Source organism: Pseudochaenichthys georgianus, chromosome 17 (assembly GCF_902827115.2).
Source record: "Pseudochaenichthys georgianus chromosome 17, fPseGeo1.2, whole genome shotgun sequence".
NCBI lineage: Eukaryota > Metazoa > Chordata > Actinopteri > Perciformes > Channichthyidae > Pseudochaenichthys > Pseudochaenichthys georgianus.
In genome coordinates this window covers 47,967-71,657 of record NC_047519.1, presented here as the reverse complement: position 1 = coordinate 71,657, position 23,691 = coordinate 47,967, and the positions used below count along the sequence as shown (strand labels likewise).

The 23,691-nt window shown below is 42.6% G+C and overlaps 1 protein-coding gene across 1 annotated transcript; it reads right to left on the bottom strand.

Annotated features, from left to right (window-relative positions):
* Positions 1 to 1,462: 1,462 nt before the first annotated feature.
* Positions 1,463 to 22,942, bottom strand: LOC117462098 (ras-related protein Rab-36-like). Its single transcript, XM_034104165.2, has 11 exons — positions 22,860 to 22,942; positions 13,135 to 13,218; positions 4,361 to 4,452; positions 4,198 to 4,272; positions 3,568 to 3,669; positions 3,405 to 3,469; positions 3,251 to 3,302; positions 2,040 to 2,121; positions 1,867 to 1,957; positions 1,637 to 1,750; positions 1,463 to 1,542 (listed from the first exon to the last, which is right to left on the bottom strand). The coding sequence occupies exons 2-11, from the start codon at positions 13,210 to 13,212 to the stop codon at positions 1,463 to 1,465; spliced, it is 831 nt and encodes a 276-aa protein (XP_033960056.1). The 5' UTR covers positions 13,213 to 13,218; positions 22,860 to 22,942.
* Between the last annotated feature and the right edge of the window lie 749 nt (positions 22,943 to 23,691).

Sequence of the window (23,691 nt, the reverse complement as noted above, 5' to 3'; positions counted from 1 at the left end):
AATCACATGTTTCACAAGAAATCATTTATTTTGAAAGGATGAATTGGAAGTGACTGCTTACCACTGCCACCGAAGCCTTTCTTGTGCAGCACAAGCTTATATGATTTGTTGGTCTTCATAATGAACCAGCTGGAGATCAACATATTAACTTGTTATGTGACTTCTTACAGTTGCAGGCAATAACACGAGTATTTGTATTCCATATCACTAAACTACAATACATTCAAGAGGTATTTTGTATTACTATGACTTATTGGAGTATTCAATAACACATTAACGTAGATAGAACAAGTGGACGTATAGAATACATATAGAAGTACCTCAGCACGAACTCCTTTAGCAGCACAACCTGCCCTGTGATGTTGACATACGCTAGCTTAGCACGTGTCTCATTTGAGAAGCCCTACAGCGACCGAACTATTACAAACTAACATTAGCACCAACGTTAAAATAACTTTAACTTGTAAGTACGTTTTTAACTTGGAATTAGAAAGCAGCTAACTAACTAGCTAGCTCTCACTGGTCGCACTTCCTCCAAAACATGGACATGCGAGATGTGATTGGTTAGCCGCGGGTCAGAGAGTATTTAGCGAAGCAAGAGGGCTCACTCCGCTTTAATTTATTATTTCTACTAAGATTACAAAGTACGTTTCTTACGGTTGACCCCATTATGTCCATGAATTCACCCAAATTCCAAAACATACAAGACCTTTTCCTTAATAATATGTACATATACATCAAACACATCTGCATGATCAATTGAAAGGTCATACAAACTATGATGCGTTCATTCATCTTTGTTTACATATAAGGACCATCGAATGAATAAAGGCAAGCATGTAAGCCTTTGGTGTTTTACAGGGGATAAGAAAGTCCTAATCATTAACGAATACATTATGAATGTTGCGTGTAAATCTTGCGTAGCCTGACATCATTTTAATATAATCATGACAGAACACTTCAGACAGCTGATAAACCACTTTATTAGTTGACAAAAATACTGTTTACACTTTCATTAGATACAAGTAAACACACTTAAATAAACCTTTATCACCCACAGTAAGAGGTGACACATATTCCACCACCAATACTGTATAAAAAACAAACACTATGGCAGTAGCAAAGACATTCTTAAGCGCCCATACAAGGGTTTTTACCAAAAGTGATTGGCCTGTCCCATGGTGGACAAAATGGAGTTTGTATTTAACAGAAAAAAAAGACCAATACTACATGGGAAGACCATAAACTAAAACGATTAATTTGAGACGCTGATTTGATTTGTTATTAGCCTTCTTTAATGTTTTATGTTGGAACATTCTGGATGAAATACTGACAACTATCCCATACAAATGTCAAATTCATTTAATTTAGTTTCAGCAAACAGTGACCCTTTCCATCAATAACATCGGCTTCCAGGAGCTCATACTGGTTGAACCTTTTGCAATCAGAATATATGGCCGTTTTAAAGATTTAAAGGAACATCAACAGCAGCTTCTCTTTGTTCGTGCTGCGCCGCCTCCTCCAGGTTGGCCCGATCTGATTCTGTCGGACACCACAAAGATCATGGGTACATTAAATTAGCCTCAAGCTTTCATTATCAACATATCCTGCTATTAGGAGCTCTGTTATTTCTTACTGATACTATTTTCCACATCGATGCTAGCAGGGCTCCATTCTCCATTGTCCTTCAGCATGCACTTCTCAAAGGCCAAGGCTGCCACCCCTGAAGAAGAACCCTGCACGTTCTCCCCTGAAAATAAAGAAAAATGTATACTTCTTACAGGTGGCGCTCTGCAAAGACAATACTATTTGATGCTTGTTTTCCCAAGTACTATAGCAGCGACAAGTATAAGCTCTTGGTTTGACCTGTTTTAGACGAAACAGCCCAAAACTCTGCATGCATTTCTCTTGCTATCCTGATGGCATCTTTTTCTGTTCGCTGTCTTTCTTCTAAAGGCTAAAGAAGGAGATAGTTGGATAAAGAAGAACAATGGGTTGTGTGCATAGTAAACATATACAATCAAATCAAATATGTTCACCATTAGGTCACTCTTAGTGCCAACCAAGAAGATGAAACAGGAGTCAGGTTCATTTTCTCTCATGGCCTCCTCCAACCATTGGCTATAAACACAAAACAAAGTTCTTACATTATTTGAATGTGAAACATGCCCTTCCAGTTGTATGCAGTATTTGAATTTGACTCTATACTATACAGAATCCTGTGACCCTGTAAAGCAGGGGTGTCAAACTCAAGGCCCGGGGGCCAAATCCGGCCCGTGCCCCACAAGAGCCTGCAAAGAATATAATATGTTTACTATACGTTACATGCTACTTTACAGAAGCACGTTGCCCATAAACTACATGTCCCACAATGCATCTCAAGTTTGACTTTTCTTCTCAGAATCTGACTTTTTTTTCAAAATGTCACTTATTTTATTTTGACTTTTTTTTCCAGAATTTGGCTTTTCTTTTGAAATCATTTTGTGACATTCTCACGGAAGAGACTTAAGTTATTACCCTATCCGATAATAATCCAATGCAGACGGCAATAATGTAATATAATACATTCTTTTAAATATATTAAATATTTATATATGTATTTTTGTATGTATATAAAACCGGCCCTTTGAGTGCGACCATGATGCTGATGTGGCCCGAGAAGAAATTGAGTTTGACACTCCTGCTGTAAAGGATAAGCACTTACAGATAATGGATGTATGGATGTATATTAGAGATATTTATAAAACATGTATATGCTTTAGATCATTCTGGTTCCAGGTCTCTAAATCACCACCAAAATGCCTATTGAGTCTAAATTGCCATGCCTATGACTTAGACAATAATGTTACATCTAGATACTTAATTCCGGGACATAAACAAATGGAATGATAGATAGCTATCATTATTGACAGATTATTTGTGTGTAGCCTTTATTTAACCAGGTGAAAGTCCCTTGAGATCAAAAGATCTCTTTTTCAAGGGGTGACCTGCAGATACGCTATGGTGATACATTTTCACTTTTTTTGTTTAACATTTACTTTAAGTTACTACATCCCAGTGTGTGGCAATAATTGCTGGCTGTTATTTTGTGACAGAGATGTCTTTACAATGAGATATTACTGGCTGCTGACTCAGTGGTAGCTTTGCCATTCATTATCTGATGGTGTACGTGTCTGAAGAAAACACCATTGTACTGGAGGTAAGGGCACATTGTTGAGTTATCCCAGTGATAAGCTTGTGTCAGACCTACCTTGTATGATCGAGGGACTTAATGTCTGCCATGTCAAAGACTGTGATAATGACTGGAAAAGAGGAACAAAAAGTGTCAGCATTATTAGTTTGCACTAGCTAATATGTAAACTGGTCTCACCTAGCATCAGATCCACAATAAAAAACGATCTTACCCTGAGCTCCTCTGTAGTATGCAGTAGCGATGCACTTGAATTTTTCCTGCCCAGCAGTATCCCAGCTAACGAAAAGAAAGTACTTAAGAATGGCAAAAAACTAAAAAGAAAAGTACTCAGAAAGTACTTACATGTATGCAGAATATCAAATCAAACTACTCACATCTGAAGGGAGAAAGGCACTCCGGATATCTCAAACCTCTCAATCTCAAAGTCAACTCCTATGGTGGCCTTGTAGTCTCTTTCAAATACATCCTTACAGAACCTGAAAAAGGCGTCTTTATTTGTGTGGTGTTCAGAACTCCACTCACAATAGAATAGTGTCAAACCAGATTTGTCTATAATTATTCTGCTTTTTTAGTACTAAATCCCTAACCTGCTTTTAGGTGGAATCAGTTGGTTACAAAAGACTGATGTGTTCATACTATATGGTCAAGAAACATGTTCTAAGGTTAATGCATGAACTGGGTTTCCAACCTTTTCCAGTCAGGATCAATCTGATTGTCTTTAAGATGGTTAGCAGCACGGCGAAGTGCATCATTACATGACTACAATATCTTTCTGGTCAATCCTTTTCAATTGTAGATACCTGGATACTATTTACATCTTTAAACTCTTAACAGTATCCGATTAAACAATATTCAGGAACTGGCCACTGCCCATAGACCGTGGTGCAACCTGTGATAAAGGATCACAGGTACTCATGATTTACTTGAAGAGGTCACTCGCCATATATTGTGATCACAGTTAAACAGGTTCCATCTTAATTGGCTAATTGTTGAGTTGTGTGTACCTATTAATGAGGCAGGTCTTCCCCACATTTAGGTCTCCAACAACCACCACTTTTGACATTTTCTGGCGGTCCCATCTTCAAAGAAGACAACATGACAGTGAGATGTTAAAGCTTTTCATTTGATGTTGATCTATAAGGCATTGACACAAATCAGGAGACGCACGGCTGACGACTGGTGGCTCCGTCTTTACAGGCTGCTTTAGCCTGAATGTCCCAGTCTTTCTTCAGCTGCAGAGCCGCGTTACGTGTGTAGCACTAAGAAATAACAAGAACATACATTACTTACATGTATTTGCCATTACATACACTGATAACAAGACTTAGATTCTGAAAGGCTGTACTTACGCCAAGCAGTGCTTTGAGCTCAATGCTAACATGCTAACAATGTTAATGCTAACATGCAGATGGTTCAACCCAGTCTCACGGCATTTCGTGTTCACCAACACGATTTTTAATCTATTGATTCGTGTTCACCATCACGATTTGCCCCTTTTTTTCGTGTTGCACACCACGATTTTAAAAGCATTGTATTTCTACTGGTAACGTGTTTCGTGCCTGCAGGCTGCAGCACGTCTTTTACTCCGGTCGGGTCGTGGAAGACCGGAAGCTGTGTGGTTCATAAAAACATGTTCTTACTCAATATCAAGCCACAATTATTGCTTTTATTTTTAAATCGTATAATTTCGGACTTTTGTTGCCGTCTGTGAGGAAAATAAATGGGGCTCAGAGCCTCAGGATACTGAAATCTGTATTTTTAAATATTTATTTTCTTCTAATTTGTTATTCTTTTCAAAATAACACACTGTTATTTACTCACCAATAACACTCAATTATCCTTGCTTTTATTTATTGGTTTAATTCCATAATCTCGGGCTTTTTTGGCGTCCATCAGGAACTGAATTTCAAAATAAAAATAACCGGAAACAGACGTAGGCCTATAAGGGACATTTCGAGCATCGTTGCGATTGTCAACATTTCTGAGTTTATGATGGCCGAAGACACTACACTACCCATAATCCCCAGCTATCGTTTAGGACTACAGTCCCCGTAAGGTTACGCAGAGCGTCAAACAGCTGTGTGAAATGGAATGAAACCATGCCAGACTATCCAAAACTGGAATCGACACCCCCCCAGAACTACACATGCTGGCTATTGTGTTTCGCAAAATGTTCTATGGGACGTCTCTACTGAACGTTTTCGTTTTTCCCACAATTAGAAGTTGCCAGTATTAAACACATTGGTGTTATCAAATGTAAAACATATAATTAATAAATGGGTGAAAATCACTTGTGTCCATAATTCTCAGCATTAATATATAGCATTAATATATACCCACATGACAGCTCATTGCTACTTTGTAATTCTACTCCACTACAATTCAGAGGTTAACCTGGTATTTTTTACTCCACTACATTTATTTGAGTTACTTTGCAGATTCTGATTAATTATGTGAAATATAAACAACCCTTAAATCAGACTTTAGTTACACCTGAGTAACATTCAGGTAAGGTGATTGTCAAGTGCCAACAATCAGGAGAGATATTTGATAGTTGGTGCTTGAGAAGACTAAACATGTATCTGCAATTGACACGAATGGAAACAAGTAATAAAGTATATTCATTACTCGTTATTCTCTACTAATAGTTAATTAAAGACTGTATATTATGGCTATTTTGCACATCCCTTTCAAGATTTTCAAAGGTTTATTGACATATCATACACAACTACGGTGTAGTTATGCAATGAATGAAAAACTTGGGTCACAGGTTCCTCAACAGTACATTACAAGACATCTATCAATATGTGTATACCTCCACCATTAAACTGTCGTATTCTGCACATTTCTTATTCTATCTACATACATAAGTGTATAATTAATGTGTATACTATCAGTTAAAATAGGTGCTTCAACATAGTTAACATGGCAGGAAAGCAATATATTAGACGTTAATTACTTTGTCAGGCTTAATATTTAATATTTAATGTTTAAATAAAGGTTAAGCCGTTTTTCTGTTTTGCACCTCCTCCTATTAATATCTGTGTACATCCTGCACTAAACTGTTTTATTGTAGAGATCACTTATAGTATCTTCTTGATTTTTTATATTCTATATTTATATATTTATACTTTCCCCCTATGAAAGTATGTACTCTTAATATTGTTTTAATCAAATATAACACATAAAAACAATAATTCAATAACGTGCTTTAACCACTAGGCGGTGCACACAAGGTGCACACAGCCATAATAATAATAACTGTATTATTAGTGTGTATGTACAACATCTGAAGATGTATAGTTTTATGCATGCTTTCACATCATTTTACAGCATATTGCTATACTATTTCAGACTCAGTATTTACATTCTTACATTCAAAGAAAATCAGTAATATCTTTAAAAACTACAGTCCTTTTCTCTCAGCTGTGCACCGTTATGGTGTAAATATAACCTATCTATGAATTAGATAAAATGTAAAAGTCAGCCGAATTAGTGTTGATACTGCAAGGAGACGTATTGTGTGAAGAGAAATTGAAGATGTTGTTTAATTGTTGATATATTTATGATCCACGTCAAGTATTCAGTTTCGGCGGCATTTCTTCGGTTTTTCCAAAGGTCTTCTCATCAGGGCTCTCTAAATAAAGAACTATGGCAGATCTGTAATATGTAATGCAGCCGAACCGTGTATTACAATGCCGTTATGTGATGACTTTCAAAGAGAAAAGCAAGAGCACTCGGAATTAAGTATTATTTTATACTTTTAAAATGTTTTCCGGATTTCATATAATATAAACACCAAATCCCAGCATGCATTGCTGCTAACACATCCAATCAGCGAGCTTAAAACCATAGATGAGGATCTTGGGTAATTGCTCGAAATGCCTACGTCTGTTTCCGGTTATTTTTATTTTGAAATTCAGTTCCTGACGAACGCCAAAAAAGCCCGAGATTATGGAATTAAACCAAGAAATAAAAGCAAGGATAATTGTGTGTTATTGGTGAGTAAATAACAGTGTGTTATTTTGAAAAGAATAACAAATTAGAAGGAAAGAAATATTTAAAAAATACAGATTTCAGTATCCTGAGTATTCCTTACAGACGGCAACAAAAGTCCGAAATTATACGATTTAAAATAAAAGCAATAATTGTGGCTTGATATTGAGTAAGAACATGTTTTTATGAACCACACAGCTTCCGGTCTTCCACGACCCGACCGGAGAAAAAGACTGCAGTGCTGCAGCCTGCAGGCACGAAACACGTTACCAGTAGAAATACATTGCTTTTAAAATCGTGCTGTGCAACACGAAAAAAAGGGGCAAATCGTGTTGGTGAACACGAATCAATAGATTAAAAATCGTGTTGGTGAACACGAGATGCCGTGAGACTGGGTTGGATGGTTAGTATTATGTTCACCGTGTTTAGTGGTTAGATTCCTAACATTTAATAATAAAGTATTAGCCAAACTAAACAATGTATGTGATGATGATGCTAAATGAAAAGTGAACGGATCTCATTCAACTCAGTTCATCTCGAGTGGGACACTCGTTTTTGTACCACACGTCAGGGAAATCCATTGATAGGTTGTTGAGACATTTCAATCAAAACCCTAACAGTGGCACTACAGAAAGTCAAAAGTGTTAGGGAATAACTTGCTTAGGTATTCAACCTTTGACACAGTTAATAATGTTCTCCTTTCCCTGTCTCCTTTCCCACGGCACAGGTCTACGGCCTTCGGGTATTGCTGCTATCTCTCTTAAGGAGGGGCAGCTTGGGTGCATTGTTGTTGCCAGCTTATGACCGAGCACAAGCTGACGTAAGATAGTTTACGTTCAGGGACATCTAGAAGCCCTTCTTTTTAGGAACGTAGGTTCCCTGGTGCACAGTATTTTCTATGGACGACAGCTCTAGTTAGATTCAGGGTCCATATTCCTTTAGTCTCACTGATGAAGAATGTTGATTATAACACTCCGAACTAATGAAAACCTCCAACTCCAGAAGAATTCTTCAGAATTGATTTGGCATTTCAACCTGTGTCAACTCGTGGCCCGTGACATGTCTTGTGAATTCTCCGGCCGAAGCTCCAAATAAACCGTCAGTGTTTGCCATCAGAGCTCCAGCTCTCCTCGTGTCTCTGAGTCCTGACTCCATCAGAGCTCCAGCTCTCCTCGTGTCTCTGAGTCCTGACTCCATCAGAGCTCCAGCTCTCCTCGTGTCTCTGAGTCCTGACTCCATCAGAGCTCCAGCTCTCCTCGTGTCTCTGAGTCCTGACTCCATCAGAGCTCCAGCTCTCCTCGTGTCTCTCTGAGTCCTGACTCCATCAGAGCTCCAGCTCTCCTCATGTCTCTCTGAGTCCTGACTCCATCAGAGCTCCAGCTCTCCTCGTGTCTCTGAGTCCTGACTCCATCAGAGCTCCAGCTCTCCTCGTGTCTCTGAGTCCTGACTCCATCAGAGCTCCAGCTCTCCTCGTGTCTCTGAGTCCTGACTCCATCAGAGCTCCAGCTCTCCTCGTGTCTCTGAGTCCTGACTCCATCAGAGCTCCAGCTCTCCTCGTGTCTCTGAGTCCTGACTCCATCAGAGCTCCAGCTCTCCTCGTGTCTCTCTGAGTCCTGACTCCATCAGAGCTCCAGCTCTCCTCGTGTCTCTCTGAGTCCTGACTCCATCAAAGCTCCAGCTCTCCTCGTGTCTCTCTGAGTCCTGACTCCATCAAAGCTCCAGCTCTCCTCGTGTCTCTCTGAGTCCTGACTCCATCAAAGCTCCAGCTCTCCTCGTGTCTCTCTGAGTCCTGACTCCATCAGAGCTCCAGCTCTCCTCGTGTCTCTGAGTCCTGACTCCATCAGAGCTCCAGCTCTCCTCGTGTCTCTGAGTCCTGACTCCATCAGAGCTCCAGCTCTCCTCGTGTCTCTGAGTCCTGACTCCATCAGAGCTCCAGCTCTCCTCGTGTCTCTGAGTCCTGACTCCATCAGAGCTCCAGCTCTCCTCGTGTCTCTCTGAGTCCTGACTCCATCAAAGCTCCAGCTCTCCTCGTGTCTCTCTGAGTCCTGACTCCATCAGAGCTCCAGCTCTCCTCGTCTCTCTCAGTCCTGACTCCATCAGAGCTCCAGCTCTCCTCGTGTCTCTGAGTCCTGACTCCATCAGAGCTCCAGCTCTCCTCGTGTCTCTGAGTCCTGACTCCATCAGAGCTCCAGCTCTCCTCGTGTCTCTGAGTCCTGACTCCATCAGAGCTCCAGCTCTCCTCGTGTCTCTCTGAGTCCTGACTCCATCAGAGCTCCAGCTCTCCTCGTGTCTCTCTGAGTCCTGACTCCATCAAAGCTCCAGCTCTCCTCGTGTCTCTCTGAGTCCTGACTCCATCAAAGCTCCAGCTCTCCTCGTGTCTCTGAGTCCTGACTCCATCAGAGCTCCAGCTCTCCTCGTGTCTCTCTGAGTCCTGACTCCATCAGAGCTCCAGCTCTCCTCGTGTCTCTCTGAGTCCTGACTCCATCAGAGCTCCAGCTCTCCTCGTGTCTCTGAGTCCTGACTCCATCAGAGCTCCAGCTCTCCTCGTGTCTCTGAGTCCTGACTCCATCAGAGCTCCAGCTCTCCTCGTGTCTCTGAGTCCTGACTCCATCAGAGCTCCAGCTCTCCTCGTGTCTCTCTGAGTCCTGACTCCATCAGAGCTCCAGCTCTCCTCGTCTCTCTGAGTCCTGACTCCATCAGAGCTCCAGCTCTCCTCGTGTCTCTGAGTCCTGACTCCATCAGAGCTCCAGCTCTCCTCGTGTCTCTCTGAGTCCTGACTCCATCAGAGCTCCAGCTCTCCTCGTGTCTCTCTGAGTCCTGACTCCATCAAAGCTCCAGCTCTCCTCGTGTCTCTGAGTCCTGACTCCATCAGAGCTCCAGCTCTCCTCGTGTCTCTCTGAGTCCTGACTCCATCAGAGCTCCAGCTCTCCTCGTGTCTCTGAGTCCTGACTCCATCAGAGCTCCAGCTCTCCTCGTGTCTCTCTGAGTCCTGACTCCATCAGAGCTCCAGCTCTCCTCATGTCTCTGAGTCCTGACTCCATCAGAGCTCCAGCTCTCCTCGTGTCTCTGAGTCCTGACTCCATCAGAGCTCCAGCTCTCCTCGTGTCTCTCTGAGTCCTGACTCCATCAGAGCTCCAGCTCTCCTCGTGTCTCTCTGAGTCCTGACTCCATCAGAGCTCCAGCTCTCCTCGTGTCTCTGAGTCCTGACTCCATCAGAGCTCCAGCTCTCCTCGTGTCTCTGAGTCCTGACTCCATCAGAGCTCCAGCTCTCCTCGTGTCTCTCTGAGTCCTGACTCCATCAGAGCTCCAGCTCTCCTCGTGTCTCTCTGAGTCCTGACTCCATCAAAGCTCCAGCTCTCCTCGTGTCTCTGAGTCCTGACTCCATCAAAGCTCCAGCTCTCCTCGTGTCTCTCTGAGTCCTGACTCCATCAGAGCTCCAGCTCTCCTCGTGTCTCTGAGTCCTGACTCCATCAGAGCTCCAGCTCTCCTCGTGTCTCTCTGAGTCCTGACTCCATCAGAGCTCCAGCTCTCCTCGTGTCTCTGAGTCCTGACTCCATCAAAGCTCCAGCTCTCCTCGTGTCTCTCTGAGTCCTGACTCCATCAGAGCTCCAGCTCTCCTCGTGTCTCTGAGTCCTGACTCCATCAGAGCTCCAGCTCTCCTCGTGTCTCTCTGAGTCCTGACTCCATCAGAGCTCCAGCTCTCCTCGTGTCTCTGAGTCCTGACTCCATCAGAGCTCCAGCTCTCCTCGTGTCTCTGAGTCCTGACTCCATCAGAGCTCCAGCTCTCCTCGTGTCTCTGAGTCCTGACTCCATCAGAGCTCCAGCTCTCCTCGTGTCTCTCTGAGTCCTGACTCCATCAAAGCTCCAGCTCTCCTCGTGTCTCTCTGAGTCCTGACTCCATCAGAGCTCCAGCTCTCCTCGTGTCTCTGAGTCCTGACTCCATCAGAGCTCCAGCTCTCCTCGTGTCTCTGAGTCCTGACTCCATCAGAGCTCCAGCTCTCCTCGTGTCTCTGAGTCCTGACTCCATCAGAGCTCCAGCTCTCCTCGTGTCTCTGAGTCCTGACTCCATCAGAGCTCCAGCTCTCCTCGTGTCTCTCTGAGTCCTGACTCCATCAGAGCTCCAGCTCTCCTCGTGTCTCTCTGAGTCCTGACTCCATCAAAGCTCCAGCTCTCCTCGTGTCTCTCTGAGTCCTGACTCCATCAGAGCTCCAGCTCTCCTCATGTCTCTGAGTCCTGACTCCATCAGAGCTCCAGCTCTCCTCGTGTCTCTGAGTCCTGACTCCATCAGAGCTCCAGCTCTCCTCGTGTCTCTGAGTCCTGACTCCATCAGAGCTCCAGCTCTCCTCGTGTCTCTCTGAGTCCTGACTCCATCAGAGCTCCAGCTCTCCTCGTGTCTCTCTGAGTCCTGACTCCATCAGAGCTCCAGCTCTCCTCGTGTCTCTGAGTCCTGACTCCATCAGAGCTCCAGCTCTCCTCGTGTCTCTGAGTCCTGACTCCATCAGAGCTCCAGCTCTCCTCGTGTCTCTCTGAGTCCTGACTCCATCAGAGCTCCAGCTCTCCTCGTGTCTCTCTGAGTCCTGACTCCATCAAAGCTCCAGCTCTCCTCGTGTCTCTGAGTCCTGACTCCATCAAAGCTCCAGCTCTCCTCGTGTCTCTCTGAGTCCTGACTCCATCAGAGCTCCAGCTCTCCTCGTGTCTCTGAGTCCTGACTCCATCAGAGCTCCAGCTCTCCTCGTGTCTCTCTGAGTCCTGACTCCATCAGAGCTCCAGCTCTCCTCGTGTCTCTGAGTCCTGACTCCATCAAAGCTCCAGCTCTCCTCGTGTCTCTCTGAGTCCTGTTTCCAATTGTTTCGGAAGTTTCCCTCACAAAAAGGATCACCCAAGTCTTTAGGATACATTGTATGGAACCCATGAATGCCTGTATAATATATGTTATCAATTCATTAGGTAGACATTTGATTTGATGATTGCAGAAGATGAAAAGTCACCAAAGCAGGACAATTGTACCACGACCAACATGTATGGAAATCCATGTGATAGTTACATTTCACTGAGGCAATTGAAAATGATGATGGCACTACAGAAAAGGTCAATTCTCATCTGCTTGGGACCATGAAATGATTGTAGGTTCAAACTTTAATAATCCAATCACTGTTAGAAACATTCCTCAAGTCGGCTGTTATAAATCCCACCAATGGAAATGCCACATGGTTAACTGGGATAGAATACAGGGGGTGGATGTCTGCTTTACTGAGCTACTCAATTGGACTCTGTGGTAACGCAACATCAGACCTACAGCCTCTATCTTGTTTGTGTGTGATGTCGATGTAGAAACTGGGGCAAGCACTTTGATTTTCTACTATTAGAACCTTGTGCTCTCAATATTCAGCATCTTACATTGAACACAAGACCTTTCCAATGCCTTAATGGCATCAACACAAATGGAGAACACAGAATGTATGATGATTTATCACATTTAAATACAACCAAAATCATTTCACATTGATTCTTAAAAACACATTTTAAGATCCTTAGGTGCATTCTGGTACCGGCATGCATTCTATAATATTGTACATTCTGAGGAAAACAAGGATTAGGGCAGTTGCAGAGATAACCTGCAACTGGCCCCATTAGAATAAGTTGTTAAATATTATAGATTCCTCTCCAAATAAAGATTTTGAGGGAAGAAGGATATCTGGACTGAGTCTGTGATTGGGTAGCTGACTTCAACTGCCCATAATGAACCTGAGTGCAAGTATCTGACACTGATTTCCCTTGCTAAGAAAGTCAGTTAGAAGAAGTCACACGTTTCCAATGAAACAAACATCTTCTAGACCCCCGCTTCTACGATTCTAACCAGTGATCTCATTTCAAAGAAGGGGGTTTCCTTTGCCCATGATTGAATTGGATCAGACCATTGTCTCCTTGGAGAAAACAGGACGTACCTTTGGAAATTCCCAGATGACCCTGTCTCTGCTGATGGGTGAAGGGAATGGAATCTTCCCATTCCTGTTATCCTGCATGACAACCTGGGGGAGGGAATGTGTAACATGGGTTAGCCTCGTCTAATCCAGTGTAATACCAAGCTCTTCTTCAATGTGTGTACATTTTTTCTAAAGACATGTTCTCTGAAAACTGCATTAAGATCAGGGGCCTCATTTATAACGCCGTGCGTAGGATTCACGTGGGAAGGTTGCTTACGTAGTAGAAATCCAAAAAATAGGTACAGAAATGTTCCGACATTTTCCGATTCACCAAACATTGCGTACCGACGAGTAAAGTGCGTACAGCACTTCCTACGCCGGTTTCCCTTTAGAAATCACAATCGACTCGAAATGCGGTGCAGCTTTTGCGGGCTTCACGTAACGCCCATATGTGCCTATAAACAGTCAAAGAAACGCCCATTCATTCATTCTGACTGACTGCATGAGGAAGAGCAGGAAATGACCACAGAACAGCTAAAAAAGATCTCACACCGTGTCAGATTCTGGTTATGTTGGGGAGGTGGAGATCAATCATATTGTTTGGTGGATGCCGTTTGAACAGAGCAGCAGCAGGAGGTCGGATCGTCACCAACATACATAAATAAGTGGTCTGAAAAAGGTTCATGACAAAAACAATACACACAGCCTTCCTCAGGCAGTGTGGTTGCACCGGGGACAGGAGACCCCCCTTGATGAGAGACTGTAAGAAGTGATCGGGGAATCCCTCCGGAGTGGAGTCATGACGACTGGATCTGAATTATGTTTTTGTATTTGGTGGTTTGTGTCCCAGCTGTCGATCAGCTGTGCGCAGCGTCTCCACTGCACCCCCCCCCCCCCAGAAGTCTGACGACCCTTGGCCCCCCTGCTTCCGGCACCCATGCTTCCGAGCTACGTTTATAGAGATTAATACAAGTATGCAAGCTCTGTGCATAACTTTATTTCGCTGACTTCCGGTTTGTACTGTGTCGGCAAATCCAGTGTCCAGATTGTCGCTGTGTGACAACCATTGAACAACGTCATGTTTGTTGCAAACCTGCAAGATTACCTGTGACAAATGTCAGCGATGTGAACAGAACTGTCGCCCTACTTTCACCTGCACCCAGCAGCAAGCGGGAGAACGATATCTCATACAGTTCACACAGTAATGGAACAGTTGTTAAGCATTATTTTGTCCAACTAGTCTCTACATTATGAATTTGATGTTTGTCTAAACTGCTAAGAAGCTGACCGCTGAGTTAGAACAGAAAGACATGCAGGCCATAATCACGAGACGCTCAAAAGAGTGTGTGTAAGGCTTACATGAACTGAACTGAAACACTGTCCATTAGTTGATTAATAAACAAGACATTCAAGTCAAAGTTTTAGGCATTTTCATTTGGAGCACGCTGTAAATATGGACTATGAATGAACACGTGCAATGTGGAAACACACACATAGGTTTATTCTCAATACTCATAACAGTATCAGACACCATGACTTTACTGAGAGTGAAGATGAACATATAGTTACTGATTGGCACTGAAGACAAAATACAGTATATTGCATTTACCTCTTCCTCTAACTCTCTCTCCAAAAGTGGCCTCCATTGTTGAGCACAACAAAGTGTTCAAGCTCAGGTTTCTAAGTGATATCATTTTAACATGTGCATTCTGGGGGCAGGGGTTTGATAATTGAGTGTGGTATTTCAGTGGCAGTGTTTAGCAAACAACACACAGGCTGTCGGTTTTGAATAACGTGTCTACTGTAAATAAGAGTGTGTCGTTATTTGGTCAATCCAGTGTCCAGCGTGTCGCTGTGTGGCAACGTCATGTTTGTTGCGATACCTACAAGATTGACCTGTGACAAATGTCAGCGATGTAAACATAAATGTCGACCTGCTCTCACCTGCACCCAGCAGCAAGCGGGAGACATGTTTCATGTTGTACTTGTGAAGTTACGTCTACAATTAGGAGGGTGAGTAATTAAGCTTTTATTTCTGTAACGTTAAACTTATTGTTTTTCTTCAACAAGTTTGACTACATTGAAAGACAGAGGAGGGACAGTATGTGCATTCTTAATGAACATACTATGTATTTTAGTGTCAGGGTGTGATGCTCCAGGTCCATGAGGACAGGCCCCACAGTGAGGACAGGCCCCACAGTGAGGTCAGGATGAAGTGTTACTGTCTTAGTTACCGTCTGGTTCAACATGTCCCTGGGGATTCGGCTCACTTCAGACAGGTTAGACACAGCCAATAGTAAAACATGCACTTTAATATAACTAGCACGAGGTAGCTGCTCCCCAGACATGGACTGACTGGTCTGTGTGTGCTGCACAGAGGTCACAGTTGTGTTTTGTTCCTGTTCTGTTGTTAAAGAGTAATTTTTCTTCGTTCATAGTATAAAAGTAAATCAATTCATATCAGTATGTATAAGAAGATGTAAGTATAGAAAACATTTAGGAAAAAATATATGACTTATTTACTCCTTAAAATAGCACAATGTTATTAAACCAAAATGTTACCATAAAAGAAATAATACAAAGCAAACTGAATACGTATTTATTTTGTTTCTCTTCTTACAGGTGGGGCTGAAAGACTCGACCCCCGTTGAGCTGGAGCATCATGGCTGCAGGTGTGGCGTGTGTTACTCTCCTGCTCCAGTCACATGACTCCCAGTGGGTCCCCAGTACTCAGCTGTACAGAGCAGCAGTGCTACAAACCAAGAACTATGGCAAGTCTGAGAATAATGTCATTGTAATTCAAATACTAAAACTACACACTCATCATCTCATCATTTCTATATCTTGCTTAAACCCACAGTGTGTAAAACCAGGCCCGGTAGGGAACATGGCTGGGATTTCCACAAATCCAAAGCAGAGAACAATGTCAGAGAAAGTAACGTGAGAGATTAGTAGTTATGTGAAAGTAAGCTATGCACACAGAATAGTTGATGTGTTGATGTCTCTGAGAGCTGCTGGATCTGTCTGCCCTCAAAGTGCCAGGGATCTACAAGGACTGCACCGCTGCTTCTGCACCACAGGTAGCCCTGTGAGGTGCCACTAGTGGACTCTGCTCTCGATAAAGTTCAAGCAGGCAGTCCCTTGTCATATGAACATCACCATGACAGCTAAAAGTCACACCGCTGCCCACCACCATGCTCCACCACCATGCTCTAACACCATGCTCCACCACCATGCTCCACCACCATGCTCCACCACCATGCTCTAACACCATGCTCCACCACCATGCTCCACCACCATGCTCCAACACCATGCTCCACCACCATGCTCCACCACCATGCTCTAACACCATGCTCCACCACCATGCTCCACCACCATGCTCCAACACCATGCTCCACCACCATGCTCCAACACCATGCTCCACCACCATGCTCCACCACCATGCTCCAACACCATGCTCCACCACCATGCTCCACCACCATGCTCCACCACCATGCTCCACCACCATGCTCCAACACCATGCTCCACCACCATGCTCTAACACCATGCTCCACCACCATGCTCCAACACCATGCTCCACCACCATGCTCCACCACCATGCTCCACCACCATGCTCTAACACCATGCTCCACCACCATGCTCCAACACCATGCTCCACCACCATGCTCTAACACCATGCTCCACCACCATGCTCCACCACCATGCTCTAACACCATGCTCCACCACCATGCTCCACCACCATGCTCCACCACCATGCTCCAACACCATGCTCCACCACCATGCTCCACCACCATGCTCCACCACCATGCTCTAACACCATGCTCCACCACCATGCTCCAACACCATGCTCCACCACCATGCTCCACCACCATGCTCTAACACCATGCTCCACCACCATGCTCCACCACCATGCTCCACCACTATGCTCCACCACCATGCTCCACCACCATGCTCTAACACCATGCTCCACCACCATGCTCCACCACCATGCTCCACCACCATGCTCCAACACCATGCTCCACCACCATGCTCTAACACCATGCTCCACCACCATGCTCCACCACCATGCTCCAACACCATGCTCCACCACCATGCTCCACCACCATGCTCCAACACCATGCCCCACCACCATGCCCCACCACCATGCTCCACCACCATGCTCCACCACCATGCTCTAACACCATGCTCCACCACCATGCCCCACCACCATGCTCCACCACCATGCTCCACCACCATGCTCTAACACCATGCTCCACCACCATGCCCCACCACCATGCTCCACCACAGCCAGATCTGCCACTGTCTGGCTACAGACTACAACCATCTGCATGCGTTTTTTGTTGTTGTGAACATCAACAGCTGCCCTTAAGGGGATAGTTCTGGTCTTTTGAAGTGGGGTAGTGTGTGGTGTATATCCATAATCAGTGTACAGTAGTCGTGTGGAGAAACATATTTCTTTTCTCCACCAAAAAAGCTATATCAGTTTAAGTGTACATTATTTAATGCTAAAAATAGCGATTTTTTTTTTCATGTGGGCCTTCATTTTTAGGTGGATAAAATAGGTTTTGCTGCTGTGTTTTTAGAAAAATGTGATTATTTGTGGCCTATTACAGCTTTGTGCAATTACCAAGACACAAACTGGTACTTTTGGCACAATTATGAAACTCAAGTTGCCTTTCATCTATTGAACAGATATGGGTTAGCCCTACTAACCCTACACCCAGAATGCCCATGTTAAAAATGATATCACTTAGAAACCTGAGCTTGAACACTTTGTTGTGCACAACAATGGAGGCCAATATTGGAGAGAGAGTTAGAGGAAGAGGTAAATGCAATATACTGTATTTTGTCTTCAGTACCATTCTATGTTCAAGTCATCTTCACTCTCAGTAAAGTCATTGTGTCTGATACATGTTATGAGTGTTGAGAGTATTGAGAATAAACCTATTTGTGTGTTTCCACATTGCATCAGTAAGCAATTTGAATTTTTAGCCTTAAATATAGAAGTGGCAAAGGGTCAACAGGTCATGGTAGTGAGTTGTTACAGACCCCCCTCAGCTGTCAAAGACTCCTTGTCTTCACTAGCAAATCTTTTATCACAACTAGACTACAAGGAAATAGTGCTACTTGGAGATTTTAACTGGGACTGGTTAACTGCAGTGTCAGAGGATTTTAAAAACCTTTGTATCTCTTTAAATGTTACTCAGATTGTGGACAGTCCTACTCACCCTAACATTAAGTCCCCTAATAAATCCTCCCTAATTGATCTCATTTCAACTAATGTTCCCCATACATATTAATCTGTGGGAACATTTGCAAATGATCTGAGTGATCACTGTGTTGTAGCCACAATTAGGGACACTAAGGTCCAAAAGGTTAAACCTCGCATTATCATTAAGAGAGACAAAAAACATTTTGTGGAGCAGGGTTTAGTTCATGATCTGTTTGATTTTGATTGGGGTAAAATCGATCTGTGTGCTGATGTAGAAACCGCATGGTCTTATTTTCATCTTGGTTTTATGGAGATCATTGATAGACATGCACCCCTGCGTAAATTTAGAGCAAAGGGACGAGACAATCCTTGGTTTTCTGCTAATCTGTCCAGTCTCCTTCGTGAGAGAAACAAGGCCTGGGCAAAGGCTAGGAAATCAGGCTCAGAGGTAGAATGGCTGCATTTTAGGCAGCTAAGGAATAGCTTCACTTCAAATGTCAAAAGTGCAAAGTCGAAGTACTATCTGTCAGTTACCACAGAAAACCTAAATAATCCTAGGAAATTTTGGAAAGCAATAAAATCGATATCAACCAGCGATATCCGTAATGAGCTACCTCCGTGCCTTACCACAGCATCTGGCTCTATATATCGAACAGGGCCACTATGCTAAATTGCTTTAATGAGCATTTTGTGTCCTGTGGTTCTCTATTTGATTCTGTCACTAACTCTGCTTCTGTGAACACCACAGTCTGTGACTCTGAACAACGTGGTCTGGAAAACCCTTTCAGTTTTACTCCTTTTACTGTCAGTCAATGTTGTTCATGAAGCCTTATCTAAGCTAGATCCTAGGAAACCGGCTGGCCCGGACAACTTAGAACCTTTCTTTTTAAAGATAGCTGCAGATTTTATTGCTCCACCTCTTACTTCTCTTTTTAACCTCTCCCTCAGCACAAATACAATTCCAAAAGTATGGAAGTCAGCTTATGTCTTGCCTTTACTGAAAGGAGGGGAGGCAACTATTTTAAATAACTATAGGCCAATCTCTAAATTGTCAGTTCTGGCTAAGGTTCTTGAACGCCTAGTGAGTGAACAGGTAAAGGAGTTTTTATGTACAAATGACATCCTGTCTAAACATCAGTCAGGATTCAGAAGAAACACAGCACCATTACTGCCACAATGAAAGTGGTAAATGACATTACTACTATTTTAGATAATAAGCAGAGTTGTGCAGCTCTGTTTATTGACCTTTCCAAAGCGTTTGACACCGTCATCTCATCTTAAAGCAGAGGCTACTCAGTATTGGCATGTCCAGCCTTGCAGTGGGGTGGTTTGTGAACTACCTCTCTGAAAGGTCCCAATGTGTTCACTTTGATGGGCTGTCTTCTGAGTGGTTAAACATTTATAATGGTGTACCACAAGGTTCTGTTTTAGGACCACTTTTATTCTCCATATATATTAACAGCGTAGGTGATAATGTGGATGAAGCTACTTTACATTTTTATGCGGATGATACTGTGATGTATTGTGCAGGTCCCACCGTTAAGGAGGCTGTTGTTAAATTACAGGCTGTTTTTAACACTATTCAGATTCAGCTCTCTGAATTAAAGCTTCTTTTAAATGTGGATAAAACCAAGGTAATGCTCTTTTCTAAAGCTAAAAAGACACCAGAGCCTGTTTTAGATATTGTAACTACGCAAGGAACAAAACTTGAAGTTGTTGCCTGTTACAAATACCTTGGTATCTGGCTTGATGATTGTCTCTCTTTTAAACTTCATGTCCAGGGGCGGACTGGCCATCGGGACGTTCGGGACGAATCCCGATGGGCCGGTAGCCCGGTACCGGAAGTGGGCCGGTCGGACCACTCGACGCGGCCCACTGCCCACTTCGGTACAGGTGAAATTGTAATCAGCTTAATGCTTGGCCCACGTCACGACCAGACTGTGGTCAAGCCGGCACCCACTTCGGAAAACACAGTCAAGCCAGCCCGCACGTATCCTATGCATTACGGTAGAGGCATGTAAACTGCCTTCAAAATAAAAGCGTCTAAAAAACACATCAAACATATTCATATACTGGAGCTTAAATTAAGAAATATGTCCTATAATGTGATCAATAATAATTTAAAACAAACTACGTATAACTACCACATTATAACTGAGTGAATGTAAAATGTAAGGATACAGTTATGAAGACATATCTGACATTTCCACTGGGTGACTAATTTCAATTGATGTTGACACCATCTCACAACACTCCTAAAATAACATTACTTTCTGAAGCACAATTTAAAATGTATGCTGTTTAAAATCTCAAATTAGATCTATTGTCCATCTATATTTAGATTATTATTTAATGGAAACCGTCCATAATTAAAGAGTCACTCGAAGTCAATCAAATACTTATTTCACTTCAGGGTGATAGCAGGAGACCCCATCTAGTCAATCAGAGAAAATCCGGACAATCTGATGTAGAGTTTCAAAATAAAAGACCTTTGAAGTCTCATATATGAGCTGTCGTCCTTCTGTTTGTATCCAACAGTTAAAATGTTGCAATTACGTTGAACCAGAATTGTCCCCCTTTTTTCTTTAACAGTGAAGAAAATTGGATATGTAAAATGATATATTGACCGCAAAACTCAAAATGTCCCAGGTTTTAATTTTGAAAATCTGGTCACCTTACTAATAGATGAACTGAATGGGTTGGGCCGGAAGCTCCCTAGCTTAGTTTGATGATTGATCAGTAAATTAGCTAGCGAAATTGAGAAAGACAAGATGGAGAACAGTAAAAAAAGAAAGGGTGGGGCTGAAAAAGCCAGAATGAAAAGACGAAAATTGCTACAGGAAGATGCTGGAACATTTTCGAAAATCACAGAGCTTTTTAGAAGGGCTCCCGTTCCCAGTCGCAGTAAGGAGGAGAATGAGGAAGGAAGATGATGAACCACAGACCCGGCATATGACAGCAGGTGCAGTGTGCAGCCAGGGCTGTGTTAATTTATGTTACTGTTAGCAATAGCATTAGTTGACTGAGAAAACCGTCATGAAAAAAGTTTAGCAATGTTACGACTAGTATAATATGGCTGTGATTGACAACCTGGACAGCCAGTCAGAAAGCTAGAATGCCAACCTAGAGAGCCAATCAGAACCTAGAACGGGCTGCAGGGCTGTGGCCAGACTATTATATTGTGCATAAAGTTAGATGCATTAGGATAGAGTCATATGCTCATGATATTCCAAGGTTCAATTATATAATATTATAATTTTAAATAAGTATATTAAATAATATTAATATTCAATAAATTAATATTCATAATAAGGACACAGAGATGTGTGGCAAATTCACTATTGCATTCATTTAGTGATTGACATTATTGTGCATGATATTGATATAATATTGGTAATTTAATTGATTGCTGATGTTCTTCTTATGCAGTTGACCCTGAGGAAAGGGAGACAGCTGCAGGGTCCAGTACAGGTTGACCCTGAGGAAAGGGAGACAGCTGCAGGGTCAAGTACAGTTGACTCTGAGGAAAGTGAGAAAGCTGCAGGGTCCAGTACAGTTCATCCTGAGGAAAGTAAGACAGCTGCAGGGTCCAGCACAGGAGAACCAAAAGACAGGGAGATGCAGACTGATGAAGTGAGCTTTGATTACTTTGCCCGGCCGCAGGGCTAAAGATATAAATACATTTTTCGCATACCACCCTCAACAACCCCAACCAAACAAACAGTTAAAAATATCTACAACAACAAAGATGGAATCAATAGAAAGTGGCTTACATATTTGTGAGAAATCCAACTCACTCTACTGTACAGTATGTTTAGCGTAATGCAAAGCCATCTGCAAATGACAGCTCATCATTAAAGGAGGAATGACATCTTGGAAGCATGTCCATCAAAGAATAGAAGAGCACGAGAAAGACCAAGTCCACAGAGAAAGTGCAGAGGCATATTTTATGAGGGCTAGTAAGCAGACGTAGCAAGCCTACTCAGTGGCAAACAAATGTCTCCTACACAGAGACCATGTCAGAAAAGAAACGGCAAGTCATGGAAGTAAACAATAAATACTTTCAAAAACTAAAAGTGCACTCAGTACCTTCATAAATTGTTGGTCATTCTTATTAATAAAACTTCAGGAATCCCACCCATGGTGTGAAAAGTCTAAAGCACAGACCCACCGTTGTTGCTATTTCAAAGTGAAACAACTCACTTTGTGAAAGGCATTTTTTGGATATAAATAGTTGAAGGTGCTGATTGTAAATGAGATAAAGTGTAAATACTGCGAGTTTGGTTCGTCAGAAGCGCCTCAAACATCATCATAATGATGTTAATAGAAACCCTCATCGTAAACAAGCCTTTTTACTTTGAAGGTCCTGGACGGGATTCACGTTTGTTAGCTCACCGGTGTCAACAGCAGGCGATGGTGGAGATACAACCAACTCTATTACATTTTATTTCACATATGTCGCCTTTTCTTTCTCAAAATGTCTCTCTGTTAAACTGTGGTTCAGTCACGAAGACTGTGAGTTTGTTGTACTCACCCCAAATGAAATTACAGAATATATATCCGCGGTTCCTTTCACGGTGTCGCTTGCTGCAGTCGCAAGCCCGGACGCTGTTTGACGAGGAGCTAGTTTCCATGACAACCATACTGTAGCGCCTGTATCACGTGATTATTTTATAACCTATGGTTACAGTGGGACCCAAAGAACATCAACGCAAATAAACAGAGGTGGAAGAATTAATCATATTGTATATTTAAACAAAAGTAAGCCGTTCTTAATTGTAAAAATACTTTGTTGCAAATAAAAGACCTTCATTCAAATGTTTATTAAGTATAAGTACATCAATTAAATTATTCATTTGTATTAGCTAATAATTTGAATCTAAAATGTAACTTAAAGCTGTCAAAATGATGAAAAGTACAATATTGGCTTCTAAAATGTAGTTGAGTAAAAGTAAAAACGAGCATAAACTGAGAATATTTAGGTAATACAAGTAGGCTACCTCAAAATGTTGCTTGAGTAGGCCTACTGTACTTCAGTAAATCAATGTACTTGTTACTATCCACCACCACCCGCAAATAATAGTTTCACTGTAATATATCTATGACATCCAGACATCAAACACATCATTTAAAGTAACTGATTCACTATGACATAATGACATTGTAACATGTAATCCACAAAATATAGGCAATGCATGACAGAGCTGTAAAAAACGCCAACCTGTTTTAACAGTAGCTACAACATAATTACACTATTGACTAAACGCAGTATTGGGTAACATAAGCATCTCTCCTGGTTATTGTCATTGCAGTTCTGCAGCATCATTTCTGGCATAATGAAGATGATTTCGAGCAGTGGATTATAA